At 44.6% G+C, this 16,065-nt stretch overlaps 1 protein-coding gene across 1 annotated transcript; it reads right to left on the bottom strand.

Annotated features, from left to right (window-relative positions):
• Positions 1-293: 293 nt before the first annotated feature.
• On the bottom strand, positions 294-9,686 carry VDAC1 (voltage-dependent anion channel 1). Its single transcript, XM_010017092.1, has 8 exons — positions 9,620-9,686; positions 9,016-9,065; positions 8,220-8,372; positions 8,081-8,133; positions 5,894-6,121; positions 2,695-2,845; positions 2,030-2,087; positions 294-1,254 (listed from the first exon to the last, which is right to left on the bottom strand). The coding sequence occupies exons 1-8, from the start codon at positions 9,684-9,686 to the stop codon at positions 1,163-1,165; spliced, it is 852 nt and encodes a 283-aa protein (XP_010015394.1). The 3' UTR covers positions 294-1,162.
• Positions 9,687-16,065: the final 6,379 nt, after the last annotated feature.

Raw genomic sequence — 16,065 nt, 5'->3', positions numbered from 1 at the left:
TGCTCACACCTACTTCTATGTAGATGGGTAATTCAACTTAGAACTCTGCAGTGAAAGATAAACAAGTCACGTTATCTTGTTTTCCTCATGAGCTAAACACATGCGTGTGTGCAGTTGCCAGCACCCACAAAACACTAAGAATAAGTGTGGCCACATCTGGAACTTAAACCTACTAAGTATTTCGTGTGTGTGTGTGGTACAAAATATGCACTAAGATGTTGCCAGTCTGCTTCTGGAGCCAAGAATTAATATGAAAGCGTTTTCACAATGAATACAAAGACAAAGTAAAAGGTGACATTTCAATGTTTTATTCAAGTTGGGTTTGGGTTTGATATCCATTTTTAGTAGCGTCAAGTACAGCATTTTGGGGTCTAGTTCCACACAAAATGGAAGACTCTCTAAAAATGTACCCATTTAGTTGCTAAAAAAAAGTGGTAATAAAACAAAGCTCCATTTTAAATTCTGTGATGCAACTATGTGATTGCAGTTACAAAGACTCTTCCCTGATTATGTCCCTGTCTTACAAGCTTTCCAGCCAGTGCAAGGGAAAGGAACCACGACACAGGACAGGGAGTATTGGCTGAGTCACATCAAACCTCCTCCGCGACAGACTTACACAATGTGGACAACCTAAAGCACTCTGGAGACAGCTGTAGGTGTGAGATGACCAAATAAGACAAACCATTCATGAAACACCTAGCTAAAAAAAACCAATAATTAAAACCAAAAAAATCCCTTTTTCAGACACGTTTGCACATTCCATCGTGAATTGAAACCTTAAGTGGTGGACATTTTGCTTACAGAATGAACAGTGCAATATAGTGGTCTGCAATTCATAACATCTCAGTTTTTATATCCTTTTATACTATTAACATGTTCTTTGTGCAGTCAGTAGGTTAGTAAAGGTAATTGATACCTTCCTACTTCCTATTGTGTGGCAGCTGACAGACATGATGGGAAGAACATTCAACAGAAAAAATTAGGATTGGTTTTTTATGCTTTTGTCTCCATTTCTTTAACAACATCATTTTTAAAGCTTAGCTGTCTTTAACCAGGACTAGCAGGACTGATACTGAGCAATACTTGCATCCCAGACAAACATTGAAAGGTACACTATATTCCGAAGGTAGCTATGCTGTAGTTTTGATTGTAGAATCACTCCTTACGCTTCAAATTCCAATCCTAGACCAAGTTTGTGTCCACCAGCGTTGACGTTCTTGCCATCCAACAAAGCTGACAATGTCAGTTTGATACCTGGGAAACAGAGAAAAAGTGAGAGAAAAAGACAAGTTTTAAAACTTAGAATGAGCTTTATGTTCAGGAAGTGCAGCGTCTGCATTACTGCTTCAACTTACTGGGCAGCTGGGTCAAGGTAATTTGGCAGCTAGCCTCGTAAGGACCAGGCATTTTGAAACAATTTGCAGATAAGAAATCTTTATGAATTATGAAAGTTATAATAAACCATGGTGATAGATTCTGCTTTTTATCACTCCAAGTAATTAAAGCTCTGAGACAGTTCACTGCTGCTGCTCTGATTCATCTAATTTAAGAGTCCAGGATTATGAAAAATTGGGACCTCGATACATACCCACCTTTCTGAACCACTTTAAAATCTAGGTAGGAAAAGTCCCAAGCTCTGTGTACTGTAATATCTCATGTCAATCTGCTTGGTATTCTGGCAGCAGATGTATTAGACTACATTAAAACCAATTTCACGGCGGTGGATTGTCCTCTTCCTGCACCAGGGGACCTTGAGAAGGTCACATTTTCAAGCAAAATAAACTCTGCAACAGGAAGCCTCTGAAAGTGTTAAAAATGAACCTACTTACCTGTGAAATACCTAATTGTAGATATGTTTTGTATCAACATAAGGGAGTATGTGACTGATAAGGGGTCTCTTACAATTCTGCTTCCAACAGGCATTCAAAATTAACAGAGGAGTCAGTAACATCTTGTGACAAAACCACTCTGATATTTCAAGATTAAAGCATCACTTCATTGCTTCTCAGTTTCTCCTGCACAGACTCACCTGGCTTTAAAGTCTGAGTGTATCCTAATCCGATCAGACTGGAATTGTTCACTTTAGCCTTAAAGGGAAAAAATACAGTATGTAAATGATTTAGTGTCTGTCTTCAGAGTCCTTCCCGCTTGAAGATTAAGTAACACCTTTAAAGCAGGGACAGGACTTCATGTTTTAAATCACAAAAATAAATCAATCTAGAGTTGATTTTGCCATAACTTGAAGCCAAAATTTCAACAAATCTACAGTCAGTGGGGGAAAAAAAGAAAAAGTTTTTATTAACACAGTTTTTGATTTTGTCAAGAGTGACAAAAAGATCTCAAATATGATTAAACATTCTGTGTCGCTTCTAAGGAGAATCCAATACTTGTGATCTCATGCTGCCAAAAGCAAGACAAACAGATTTATGTGCCAATTGTACATCACAGACCAGCATCAACCCCCTACTTCCATCCCTGGCAGTGTTCAAGGACAGGCCGGACGGGGCTTGGAGCAACCTGCTCTAGTGGAAGGTGTCCCTGCCCAGGGCAGGGGTTGGGACTGGATGAGATTTAAGGTCCCTTCCAGCCCAACCAGTGTGGGATTCTGTGATTCCCTGACATAAAGGCCACTTTCCGTTTCCATTTTGAGAGCCTATTTTCAAATGCTTATAAATGTACATGCACAGCACTCACAGAAAAAGAGGCATCTGGGTCGATCTGGTACTTGGCTGCAATTCCAAAGCGAGTGTTGCTATTCCCGGCTGTCCAAGCAAGATTCACAGCAGTTTCCAGTTTATCATTCACCTTCTGGTAAATGGAGCCGCCAAATTCTGTTCCATCATTCCTGGAAGGAATGCATTAGTCTAGTTTTAAACTGCATCCCAAAACAATCATCTTGTTCTTTTCCCAGTAAGATCTATATTTGCAGAACACTCACCCCTCATTTAATATCCCTGTAACAACTAAGATAGAGACATTAGGCCACATTGGTTCTGAAGTTGTTTTTAGAGGCTTACATTCACTGATGGTTACTCTATTTCAACAAACAACTTATGGAACTGAAAAAAAGGCATGAGAAACTATCAAAAACAGACAAGTGATGACAGCTTCCAGTTTTCCCTGCTCTGTAGATGGGAGTCTGTAGTAAAGAGAGGATCGTGCTCCAGTTCCAGAGCCTGAGCAGTCATCCTACAACTGCCTCTGTCATCAGACACAGATGGACTGTAGCAGAAGATGCCAATTTAATGTCCAAGTCAAATTAATACTGTTTGCAATAGTCCTTTTGGTACATCCGTACTATAGATTCCTCTGTCCTAGAAACTGAGATGAAACTATATTACTTTGCAGGGAACAGCTTCCAGCACTGCTACCAAGCAGCACAACTTCCAGTTACTACTGCCACCAATGTCACCCAGGGAATAAAGTGTGATGAATCAAATGCAAATCGTTAGAGCATGGGGATCATAAAAACAAGAGCAAAGGCTTCTAAAAGCCTTCCTCTCCTTGTAAACCAGGGAGCAAGTTCCATTTTCGCTCATTTTCTTAAAAGAGTTTACAAACATTGCACAAAACGGGCTTTAAACCGCAGGAAGAACTCTGCAAGTAAAACACAATTATTTCTAAACTATGACACAATCTGGTTTCAATTATTAAAGCATACCAAACCTTCAGTGATTAAAAAAAGGGGTAGATTTAGAATCTCTCTACGTTTACTCCTTTGGCCTGATGTTCCTTAGTTCATGCCCCATCCCTGGCAGTGTTCAAGGCCAGGTTGGACACAGGGGCTTGGAGCAACCTGACATAGTGGAAGGTGTCCCTGCCTGTGGCAGGGGTTGGAGCTGGAGGAGCTTTAAGGTCCTTCCAACCAAAACCAGTCTGTGGTAACAACTGAACAAACAGCAGTGATAATGTCTATTGAAATGTTCAAGCAATAGCAGCAGCCTTTTAAATTGTTAGAATAATTCTTCCAGAAGAACACTACGATACTTACTTCAGATTAAGACTGAAGCTCACATATAACTGCTTGTGCTTGGCTCTCAAGAAAAGGAGGGATTAAAAAGGACTGAGGAGAGCTGGTTACACAGGCAGATTTTGTGCAAGGTTCCCACTCAGCTCTGTCTTGACCTGCAACATTAGGGGGGGGCGGTCTGAGCTATGCTTCAAAAACGAGGAAAGTCAGATTTAAAACTAGAAATTAGCCAGCTCTACCTCCCTTTAGTTATTATTTATTATTAAAAATAATAATAATTAAGAAGACAAAACTCCTTTAAATTCTAATAGTAATAACAGCACTCTGTAGATGAAAAAAAAACCCCAACAAACAAAACATTATCCCCCTGTGAAAATTAATATATTAAATCACCATTAAGGAAAGTAACTTGCTGGTCTGCGGAACACCAGGAACAAAAGACAATGCTTCCAGCCCCTCCTACTTATATTATCAGCTCTGCCACAGCATCCCTGTGAAACACTGAGCTCTCCAGATACAACGGCAGAGGAGGAGAGTGATGGGAGTTCCGCACACAGGGAACTCTTTCTGGGATTACAGAAAAGCTCTGACACGTTTCAAAGCTGTAACACATCAAATACCTATGATATTCATAGCAATAAATGTCTGTTCATACCACATATTTATGGGTTTGCCCATCAATTGATGGAATATGAAGACTAAATAAATAAACTAGGTGTCCTCCTGAAGAGGATTTGTCCTCCATGTACAGTAACAGCAACCTAAGAAACAGACGCTCAGGAATCCAAGAAATAGTACAGCAAGATCTGAGCCCCTGCTGCTCTTATAAAGTTATTTTCTGCTGTTGCTTTAATTAGTAGTTAGAGTATTTTATAGCAAAGGTCAATAATACAATGTTTTGAACCAGTGAAGTACAACAAAGTTGAAAGTCATTGTGCTTGAAGGAATAACTGAGCTACGGAGTGGAGGGGGAACCCAAATACTGTTCTGCTGCAAGTTTTCTGCCCACATCTTTGTGCTTTGGCAATCCTTCAAACACACTGTCTGGGCTGTGAAGGTTCAACTGTTCTGTAAGGCAGTGAGAGCTTCCTAAAGCAGACCTCTGCAGAACAGCATGAAACAGAACAGAAAGCCTTTGAAGCAGCAGCTCCAGGAAGGCAGAACAGTTGCTCAGCCCCCAAATGGGAACAGCCTGCAGTAGCTCTGCCACATGCAAACTATCCAATTACCCACGGGGATGGGAAAGGGGGGGCTGGGGAACGGATTAGGGATTGCCTAATCTTAAAAAACCATCTTCCCCAGAGGCAGAAATTGCTTTTTTAACAGGAACAGGAGACAGGGAAAATTAAGATTTTCATGGAATTTGGTTCCTGGCTCCTCACTGTTCCTGCTTTCAGAAAGGACAAATGCCTGTGTAAATAGCTTATTAGGAGTTACGGTACTAAACCAAATGTTTACACCATATCCCTTCCAGTACTAAAACATACCCAGCCCCTATCTCTTCCATGCACTCCCTTTTGCCTGTTCTTGTTTGTTCTCTGATTAACTCTTTCATTTACAGATCAAGCCACCATTTATTTCACTGTGACATGTGCAAAGGTCATTGCTTTTATTTCACCTTTCACAAAGAATATTTTCATAACCCACTTGTTTTATTATTCCACTAATAGATTCTAATAATCCTTATCTATTAGAAAGAGAGATGCGGGGTGCTCGGGTGCTCAGTGAGTTCCAGTTCCTTCCTCACATCATTCAAAGGGAAGTTAATGCAGCTAAGAAAGTGCAGCTTGCCATCTTAAATGCAGAAGTCATTTCAAACCCATTCCTTCTTTCACCAGGGCTGAAACCCCATTCCCTTCACTGTTCTAGCAAACATCAAAATCCTTTCAAATTCCCTTTTAATGCCTCTCTGCCAATACTTACACGTTAGTATGAAGCTGGAACTCATCAGTCTTATAGCCAACAGCAAAGTTGCTCTGGGTTACTCTAGACTTCGTTGTCTCAAAAGTCATCTGGTAACCTGCCAGCCACCCCTCGTAGCCAACCACAAGGGCTCCACGTATTGAAGGACCAGCAATGTCAAAATCCATGTCGCAGCCAAGGTTGATGTGTTCCCTTTTGTACCCTGTCTTAACTTTAGCACTCTTCTTCCTGAAGAGAAAAGAAAGAATCACGTGCCTTTGAACAGATACACTCACAGGGAGCAATTCCATCAGATCGGTTACTTTAACTCAGTCTAACAGTTCTTGAAGACAAAGTATGAAGCCCTGGAGAGCCACATGATACATCAGCTTCTTACCTCTGCAGAACCCTAATTCAGATACAGCAAGTTATTTGCAGTCAAGCAATAAAACGTGGTGTGGTGCCCCACTGAGCAGTGCTGGGCTGTGCTCTGAAACGAGACAGCACAAAAAGCCAGATGGGAGACGACAAAACCAAATCTCATCTCCAGCTCATCTGGCGGTTTGGGAAGTTTGGGAGGTGCAGGGAAGGAATGGCAGCTGCAGCAGTTCGCAGGTTTGCCACAAAAAGTCCACAGTACAAACAATTTTTAGACAACCCCAGTGACCTGGGTAATTTCATTTACTGTGACAAACATCAAGAAGCCACCACTTTGTCTCCAGCTTCCTCAAGTGTCCTTAGGTCAGTTTTCATCATGGGTGCAGCCCCTCACAAGAGACTTACATCTAATATATTCAGCTACTCTTACTTAGGATTTTTTTCCTTCTCCTTTTACCTTACAAGTGTCTTCTGTCTTTGACCAAATCTTTTACCAAAATCTTCCTGGAAACATCAGGCTAATTTGAAATTTCAAATCAACCATTCCCTTCAGCCGGTAGAAACAGTCTGCAAGAACTGCTTCAATCCTGTATCTGACCCACACAGAGATTGCTCTGAGTTTTATTGTGAATATCTCAGACTCAGGAATTTGTGTTTTGCAAAATCAGACATAAGAGCAGCGGTGCCAGAAGCACTCAGCATTAGCTCCTCTGCAACTGCTGTAAGTCAGCAGTACTTCCACCAGCGTCAGCAGGACAGAGGCGAGCCAACACAGAGCACTCTGAAAATGACTGTCCCTGTTGAAAGACTCATCGCAGCAGCAAGGAAGGGGGAGAAGGTGTCTCAGACGTGACGCATTCCCTGTCAACCTAAACCAGCTCACACCAGGCTTGAATCTCACCCCATTTATTCAAATTATAATAGTCCTCCCACGAGGCAGTTGTTATAAATCAGATACTAGAGTGTCTGTGAAGTGCTAAGAAATAGCTGTAGAGCTGTAAATTGTCATTCTCACACCAGGTTCTTCTATTTCTTTAAAAACCCTACCTGCTAAGAAATAGTTATCAGACAAATACTAGAGATTATTCCAGTTAACAAACTCAAACATATCTGACTCATGTAGAACTGGGAGTGGACTGGAAGCAGTTGGCAACGCAGGACACTACAAGACAGGGTAAAACCTCCTTGGCACTGTATCCCAGGAGCCTCAGTGCAGTGTGCTGCTCTGGGAAGCTCCTGTGCAGAGTATTTTGACTCACTGGCAGCACTGCTTGCAAAAACATAGTCAGGGGGGAATAAAATAAACCAACATTCAGACTCCAGCTGCTGCTTAATCCCTGTGGCCCAAATAAAACGTGGCATCCAATGAGAAATACTCATCCACCACCACGCTGCGGCCAGCGGGAGCTCACATGATAATGCAGCTCGGGAGAAGAGCCCAGTTCCTGTGTTGACCTATTAGAGCCGTGGCCAACTGGCTCCTGGAGCGTGTTCAGCCCTGAACTGACTTGTTTTATTCAGAGAGCAGCTCAGCCTCTGACACAGCCAGAAATAGGCAGCAGGAGCACAAATAAAACCTTTTCATCACACCCTAACTCAGGCTGTAATTTTCAAGTTGCTGTCTGTAAAAGTTTGCTTGCTACAGCTTCGGATTAAAAAGGGGTTGTTAATACCGAGATTTAAATCAGATGCACATGGTTTCATCATACACAGGCTGATTGTTAACTGTCTCAGTGACTTAGGACAGAAGCAGTAAAGAAGACAGACAGTACTCTGGAAAACTGAAGTTAAAAGTGCCTTTTGGGTCACTTAAACTTACTGGTTTCTTACCCAGTGTTAGGAGAGAAGGAGGAGTCAAAGGTCAGCTTCAGGCCACGTGCAAGCTGAACAGAAAAGAAATTCACTGGTTGGATTCATAATGAAGAGACTGCCATAAGTTGCAAATTGCATCTTTTGAGCCAAAAGTTACCTGGTCTTCAAGAGTAATCTCAGTGCCTAGTGTGTTGTCTGTGTTCCACTTCTCTGTGAACATCAAGCCATATTCCACCCATCTGTATTTTGTTTCCAAACTACCACTGACTTTGCTTGTTTCTGAGTTTGCTGAACCTGAGCTTGTGAATTCCTAAAAGGAACAAAAAAATTAATTACATATATATATATATATAACATATACATGTATATTTGCAAAGATATATATGTTCGCACACAGGCAAATGCTTGTCGAACATTAGTCACATTAATTTGGGCTATTACTCAATACTGCAGAGTTCTCAGAGGATTTAAGACCATTTGCTAGTTATTAATATCAACACACTCCTGCCCCACAACAAACTTCAGTGTCAGGGAGAGAAAGTTTTCATGCCAAGGGCATGGACATGGGACAGGAGCGGGGATAACCCTTCCCACCAGTGTAACACAGAGCAAGGTGATTGTCTGTACAAGGAGTATCTGTGAATCAGCACACGAGTGTGCAAAGGCTTCACAGAGATATTCTAAATATTAGCTCCAATACACAGTTACATTGCAACTAAACTTGTTTAGGGACTGCTGAGTACCAGGGTTGCAGAGGCGCCCTTCACTGTGTCTGATTTGTGCACAGTCTTATATGTTATACAACAACTGTAAATTCAAAGTAACCTGCAAGATAATAACTCATCTGCAAGATAAGAGGAGAGTAAGGGATGAATATTTCCTTTGAAGAAGGAACATGGAGTAACCACAAGGACACTGCAATGTTTTGGATTTCAACGTGTCTCCGAACTCACCAGTCCATTTTCAGACTTTGTTTTCAAATCAAGTTTTATTAGCCCAAAACCTAGAAGATGAGTAAAAAATATGAATTATATATATGATAATTGGAAAAGCATTTCTGATTTATTTCTTACAACTCCCTTCTAAATTGCCTGTGAACTATTAAAACAATAACCTACGGGTACAGTTATCAAACTGTGTGTTTTAATGAAGCAGATTACACAGTTGTGCTCACTTCAGATAGCCCCTCACTGATTAATCCTACTGACCTCAGCAATATTAATTGGGACCGAATTAGGTAATAAAGTCCTCACTCATACTGAGCAGCATTTTGGTCATGAGTTAACTACTGAATCTGTCATCCTGTTCGTGACATAAGGAGACAGCCAAAATATGTCTTCTTTCAGACAACAGGCCTATGGGGAACAGGAAGAATTCTGTCTGAGGAAAAGCAAGTTACCCTCCCTTTCCAGCAAGGGCAATGGAAGCTATGACAGAAAATACTCTGGACTCTAATGGAAATTATTGGAATATTTATGAGGAAAGAGCGATAAAATCGTAACAGTCTCAGGAGTGGGGTAGACTGAGAAAGACCAAACTTCTTTTGGCTGTATTTACCATATCCCTTGGTGAAAACATCCCTGGCGGATTTGCCCAGATCAGCATAAGCAGGTGGAACAGCCATCTTCTGCAGGGGAGAAACAGAGGAGTTGGAGTGTCCACAAGCATTTCAGTCATTCGTGCAACATGAAACTCAAGCCCATTTCAGCCAGTTCTGTTTTCTACACCCCACCTATCGATCAAATACATTAAATATCGATTAAATAGCTGAAGAAAGCAGCTGTAGCCAACAGCGTGGTTTGAGTCTGCTCATGAGCCAGCAGGAGCCATGGCCATGCATTTGCCATGAGGATGAGAATCCCGTTGCTGAACAAATACGTATGTAAAGAAAAAAAAGAAACTGTCTTTGCCTTTCCAAAGACTCAACTGTTGTTCTCTTATCAGTGTAAGTGCAGGAATGAAGGACTTTGTTCTTTAAAACCACCCTCAGAAACACTTCTCCTCTTTCTTGCGGCAGATTTATGTGTTCTGATGCCAAGCATGAGGGCCCCAAGTCATCCACTCACAAACTCTAACCGGGACCAGCATCTAGCTTCAGGAGCATCCCTCTTCCCCTAATTCAGAGCAGCAAACAGACAACATTTATGTAGCAAAATCAACAGTCATCCTTCTTCAGCTTTCTTGGACTTTGCTACCTCTGTTAATAGGTTAAGATGTTTCCTTAGACATTGGCCTTTCAGTGTTTTACTGTTCATCAGCTGGGGGAAAAATGAGCTTGCTGAGAAAAAGGAAGCCTGAAGGGACACTACACTCAAGTCAGACAGTCAGGAGGGCTGCACAGCCCTGCTTCAGCAGCCAAATGCAGGCCAGAGCTCTCTGCCAAGCCTGGAGCGAGGCACCAGCCCAGCAGTGGGACAGCACAGGGCAGCTTTCTCTATCGTGTTTTGTTCGGTGGGATGCCCACACTGTCATGTCAGTCCTCACTTTCCCATCTTCAGCAGGGCCTGACCATTCTCACTTCGGTGGCCTCCTGTAGGAGATAGGAACACATCCCATTTACTCAGCCACTGAGAAAACTGTCTCATCATGTACAGAGGAGAAAATAGGATCCCAAGAGAACAAACCAACCAACTCTACTTATCCAAGTACAGTGACTTGCTTGAGGGAAGCAAAGTCAATCTGAAATCACAGAACCCCAGACTGGTTTGTGTTGGAAGGGACCTTAAAGCTCATCCAGCTCCAACCCCTGCCACGGGCAGGGACACCTTCCACTAGAGCAGGTTGCTCCAAGCCCCTGTGTCCAACCTGGCCTTGAACACTGCCAGGGATGGGGCAGCCACAGCTTCTCTGGGCACCCTGTGCCAGCGCCTCAGCACCCTCACAGGGAAGAGCTTCTGCCTCAGAGCTCATCTCAATCTCCCCTCTGGCAGGTTAAAGCCATTCCCCTTGTCCTGTCCCTACATCCCTTGTCCAAAGCCCCTCTCCAGGTTTCCTGGAGCCCCTTTAGGCCCTGGAGCTGCTCTAAGGTGTCCCCTTGAGGAGCCTTCTCTTCTCCAGCTGCCCCAGCCCAGCTCTCTCAGCCTGGCTCTAGAGCAGAGCTGCTCCAGCCCTCGCAGCAGCATCAAACAGTGCACACCTCCTGTCTTTATAGACAAGATTTCATAAGTTTAAGAAAGCAAAGGAGATGAATCATACTTATAACGCTGGTCCTCTCAATACCGGATGTTGCGCTAAAATTCCACATTCCCAAACTTTCTGGTTATGCAAATGTAACAAGTAGCTTATTACACATGCATGGAAATGCTTACAAGAATTCCCTGCCAGTCCTTACTCCAGACTCCAGAGGAACAGAAAACTATTCCTTTAAACCACAAGGAAAACAGCTGGCTCTGAACTGAAGGGATGTTCCAAAGACTTCCTGGCTGCAGACTTGGACGCAGCTCTCTGGGCAGGCACAGCACCCCACGAGTATCAGATTGGGAGCTTTAGCAGCCACTCAAGCACCGCCTCAAGCACTCCATCCAACAAGTTGCTGCCTGTTAAAGCAGGATATTGCTACTGCATAAATGAAGAATCCCTGTCCTAGAGGGAGCAAAACAGATCTGGTGGCTAAATGAAAGCCAAGTCTTCCCAGAACGTAAATAAAGTAGCCTACAAAGGTGCACACTGTGATACAGCTTCAGCTGCAGAGACTACCTGGATGCATGTCATCTTCTTCCTGTTACAGTTCAGTAATAAGATGCAGACTCAAATACATAAGAGCTAAAGTTAAATAAAAAGAAAAGAGGGGGGAAAAAGTTATTCCATATTCCACGGCAATTTTAGCTGCCTATATTATAGTTTTTGTGCGAACATGAAAGCAGGGATTTATTGTTTCTGCACAAACCCAGCCTTTAAAAAAACCCCATACTCCCAAAAATCTCAAACCAAGTATTAACAGATTGGTTTAAGTCATTCCTCTGCTCCTTAGGAAAGTCACTAGAAGCACGGTACAACACCCTGCTTGGAGATCATACCTTAGAGTCAGAGCTAAGGCTGCACTTAGGAGGGGGATAGCAGGATCCAGCTTGGGCTCTGTGTGTGCGGGAGATGTTTCTTCTCTGCCAAAGCAGCTCAGGCCCCTGAGAGCCCTCTGATGGGTGTTTCCATTCAGCAGAAAATCAGAGTATTATCCTGAAAGCTGAATGCTGATTCTCTTGGGCTGGATTCTGTTGTTATGTGTTTCCCTTCCCCAAGCCCATGAAGCCACTGGTGTCTGTGCGTCTCCACTGGACACAGCCAGGCTCGGCGGGTGGATGAGCTGCTCCAGTGCTGCAGCCCAGGCTGTGGCTGTGAACAGTGGGAGACAGCCAGATCTCCACTGAGGCAATTACTATAATTAGGGGGCAATACAGAAAGGCAAATCCCTGCTGGTTGTAAAGGCAAATCATGTAATGCACACAGAGCAAGGCGTTCAGAAGTGCTGAGTGTGGAAGCCAGGACAAGCTCAGTACCTGGTGGTTAACCTTGCTGTTGTCAGCAAGAACAAGAAGAATTGTTTCTGTTTGCCCTGGCTAATCAGGAGTCTCTTGTTTAACAGATGGAAAACAAAACTGATTACATCCTGTCGAGTGCAGGTTGTAAGACAAGCGTGCTTAGCAGGGATTCAGACTCTTAAAGGATCAAGGAATGGCCATGGCCAAGTGCCCTTGCTTTTCACCAGTGGGATCCCCAGCACATTAACTCCAATTAGGTTAGGACTGAAGCGAATTCCCTGCTTTTATCCTTGTCCAACTGGGCAAAGAGCTCAGTGCCTATGTACCTCAACTGCTGCACAGAGCAGGCCAAGCAGAATATATATAGCATGTTCTGAGCAGGAAAAGAGTTTGATTTTCTTGAGTAGGAAATGCTGTAACACAAGTCACAACTGAAGGAAACGTGAAGTGAGGAGTTAGCTCTAAGTGTTGCTACAAGCACCAGCCCCATGAATGCCTGATTTGTAACTGCCATAGGGAGAAAAGAGGAATCTTCCTTCAGAGCTGCAGGGTCCAAGAGCCAGCCCTAGTGAAGAGTTCATTAAAGATGAAGCAGCAGTTCCAGCACGCCAAATTTGAGTATTTTCCAGTGTCACAGATGGCAACGTTCTCGCCCTACAGTGCAGTTCTGAGCGATTAAATCAAAATCAGCCCAACAGGCAGCAAACCCCCAGGGCGCCCTTGGCAAGTGTAAGGACTGGCTGCAACCAAAGGAAATCTCTGCTTGGTAACTCTCCTACATGCCTAAGTTAAAGGTTCCCTCCACAGGGTGGTCAACCTTATAATAATTACGTGAGGGGAAGGAGCAATCTATAAATTCAAGATGAGAATAAAATCCATGATACGAATAAAATCTCCATGAAGACAGTGGGAGCCTGTCAGATTCAAGGCTAAGAAAATAAGAAGGTTGGATTTATCCTTACTGTGGCCACATTTCTTGCTGATATATTCAAACTCGTGCACCATTTCGTGATGGTAACAGTAGTTTGGAACATGTCAGCTCCCCATCTCCACAAGCAGCACCCCTGAAGAGATGGTAACTGCAGAGCTGGCATGCAGCAGGTGCCGGGGACAGGTCCCACTGGTGGGTGAGCGGGGAGGGACAGACAGCACTGGAGTACGAGAGCAGGTACAGCCTGTCTGCAGGGGAGAAAAAGCACACGAGGGCCTGTTGCCTCAGGATAAGCAAACTCTTCCCTGTGAGGGTGCTGAGGCGCTGGCACAGGGTGCCCAGAGAAGCTGTGACTGCCCCATCCCTGGCAGTGTTCAAGGCCAGGTTGGACACAGGGGCTTGGAGCAACCTGCTCTAGTGGAAGGTGTCCCTGCCCGGGGCAGGGGTTGGAGCCAGAGGAGCTTTAAGGTCCCTTCCAACCAAAACCAGGCTGGGATTTCTCATTTATCTCCTTCATTAAAGGAGAAATTATTCCTTGGTGTGAAGGAACTTTTAAGCGTATTCTGGAACCCCGGCCTGTGCAGTGTCATTTCCCAACCAAGACATCAATAAAGAGACCACGAACGATGGTGCTTTTGCTCTGCAGCAGAACAGGGCCCAGCTCTCCCCAGGCTGGCCAAGTCACCAGCTCTACATCCCAGAGACACCAGCACGGTGCTGGCTCCATGGCTTGGGTTTTATGATCCAGATCTCAAACCCATTCAAGTCACGACTCCAGTGTGCTCTGAATCAGGCTCAGAAGCCTAATTGTGCAGGGATTTACAGCCACACTTAACCATAAACGCCTGAGCAGTCGGGCTGAGGTCAAACATCAAGTCGGGTACGTTCACAAGAAGCAGCCAGTGCAAGCAAGTGATTTGTAAATACTCTGCATTATGGGACACAAACTTAACAACACTTTTTGCCCCAATTTGCTACTGCTCCAGCATCATATAATCCATGCACCCTTATGACTCAAAACTGAAGCCTCTGGAGCCCACAGCTTCTCTCCTGCAGGTATTAGTAACCCCGTACAGCATCCCTCTGACACCCGCGGGATCACAGCAGCCTGCCGCAGCTCCGCTTCTGAACTGCACGCGTGATGGAGCAGAGTTAGGCTGTAAAGGCTGGTTTATGCAGGATCTCTGCAGCCCAATAAACACAGGAGCAGAGAGGAGTTAAACCCCTTTAAAGCACTGTCAATATTATTATTTAGCTTATACTAATATTTATGGAACGAAAGAGCGAGCCTGCTCTTAATTGTATGGGTGTAAATGAAGACTGACAACACTCCACAGCAACCCCTTATTAAACTATCACTTACAAGTGTCAATTAACAAAGCTGGGGGATAGTGCAGCTGTAGCTGCTGTAGTTACTAAAGCTGCAAGGGAAGAACAAAGAACCACATGCCCTATGTTCAATTAAACCTCCAGGTTAACTATCTGCAGAGCAGGAGTCGCGGGGCCCCGCGCTCCGGAAGGGACATGTCCCTGCAGAACACCCAGCACCAGATCAATGGGGATGACTAATTGAAACGGCAGTTTGTCTTCCAGCACCATTTGTCAGCTCCCTGCCCTCACGCACAAGAGGAGCATCCCCACACCAGAGCTCAGGCTGCAGAGCTGGTGGTCGGGGTGTTCTCTACCTGCAGCAGATGATAAACGCAGGAGGGCCTGTGCTGTGCTTCCCAACTGTATCCCGCCTGCATCCCACAGAGCACCAGGGCTGGGGACATCACTCCAGCTGCTATGGCAACCGACAGGATGTCCCACATCCCATCACACCTCTCCCTGCCCTACCCGAAACGTGGGCAGGAGGAACAGGAACTGAATGTGGAGCAGCGTAAAGCTTCAATGGAGAGTGGTGGTGGGGACTATTCTGGGATGTCTTCCCAATAGAGCAAAAGCCCTTTTCTGAAGGAATTCTGACTAAATTCCATGGATGAAGTGCCATGAGGCGGGGTATTATTCAACCACCCACCGCACCGAACGCCACCAACTGCAACGTGCTTCTGAGCCTCCTCGGCCATCTGAGAAACGAGACCGGCCCCGTGTCAGCGGGATCGCTATAAATATTCCCCAGGGACACAGCCTGCGTCGGGCCGTCGGGATGAGTCAGCTCCGCTGCAGGTTCAGGGAAGATTTGTTACTCTGGTTCTTACAAATGCCCAAAGACCAAATGAGTCCTTCACCCTCCCGCAGGAGGTGCTGCCAGCGAGGGCTGTGACGAGGCAGAATGGAGGCGATGGCACCGCTGCACTCTGCACCCTGCTTGGGAAAACCCAGTTCTCAAGATTCATCATGGAATCCCAGCCTGGTTTGGGTTGGAAAGGGCCTTAAAGCTCACCCAGTCCCAACCCCTGCCACGGGCAGGGACACCTTCCACTAGAGCAGCTTGCTCCAAGCCCCATCCAACCATTTTAAACTGACATTATCCCCCCTCCTCCCCACTCCCATGTGAAGAGGGATGTTTTGGGGATAAGCAGAATAAAACGCAACAGAAATCAGCCTGGCAGCTTGGAGCGGGGCTGGGGGTTACGGCGCACGCCAGGATCAAT

Source organism: Nestor notabilis, unplaced genomic scaffold, assembly GCF_000696875.1.
Source record: "Nestor notabilis isolate BGI_N333 unplaced genomic scaffold, ASM69687v1 scaffold26950, whole genome shotgun sequence".
NCBI classification, from domain to species: Eukaryota; Metazoa; Chordata; class Aves; order Psittaciformes; family Psittacidae; genus Nestor; species Nestor notabilis.
Note: the sequence above shows the minus strand (reverse complement) of the source record. Positions and strands in the feature narration are given on the sequence as shown.

Coding starts and splice junctions, on each gene's coding strand:
- VDAC1 (XM_010017092.1), bottom strand. CDS start 9,686: ATGGCTGTTCCACCTGCTTATGCTGATCTGGGCAAATCCGCCAGGGAT. Junction 8,373..9,015: donor CAAAGTCTGAAAATGGACTG/GTGAGTTCGGAG, acceptor TGTTCCTTTTAG/GAATTCACAAGCTCAGGTTC. Junction 1,255..2,029: donor CACTCAGACTTTAAAGCCAG/GTGAGTCTGTGC, acceptor TCTGTTTCCCAG/GTATCAAACTGACATTGTCA.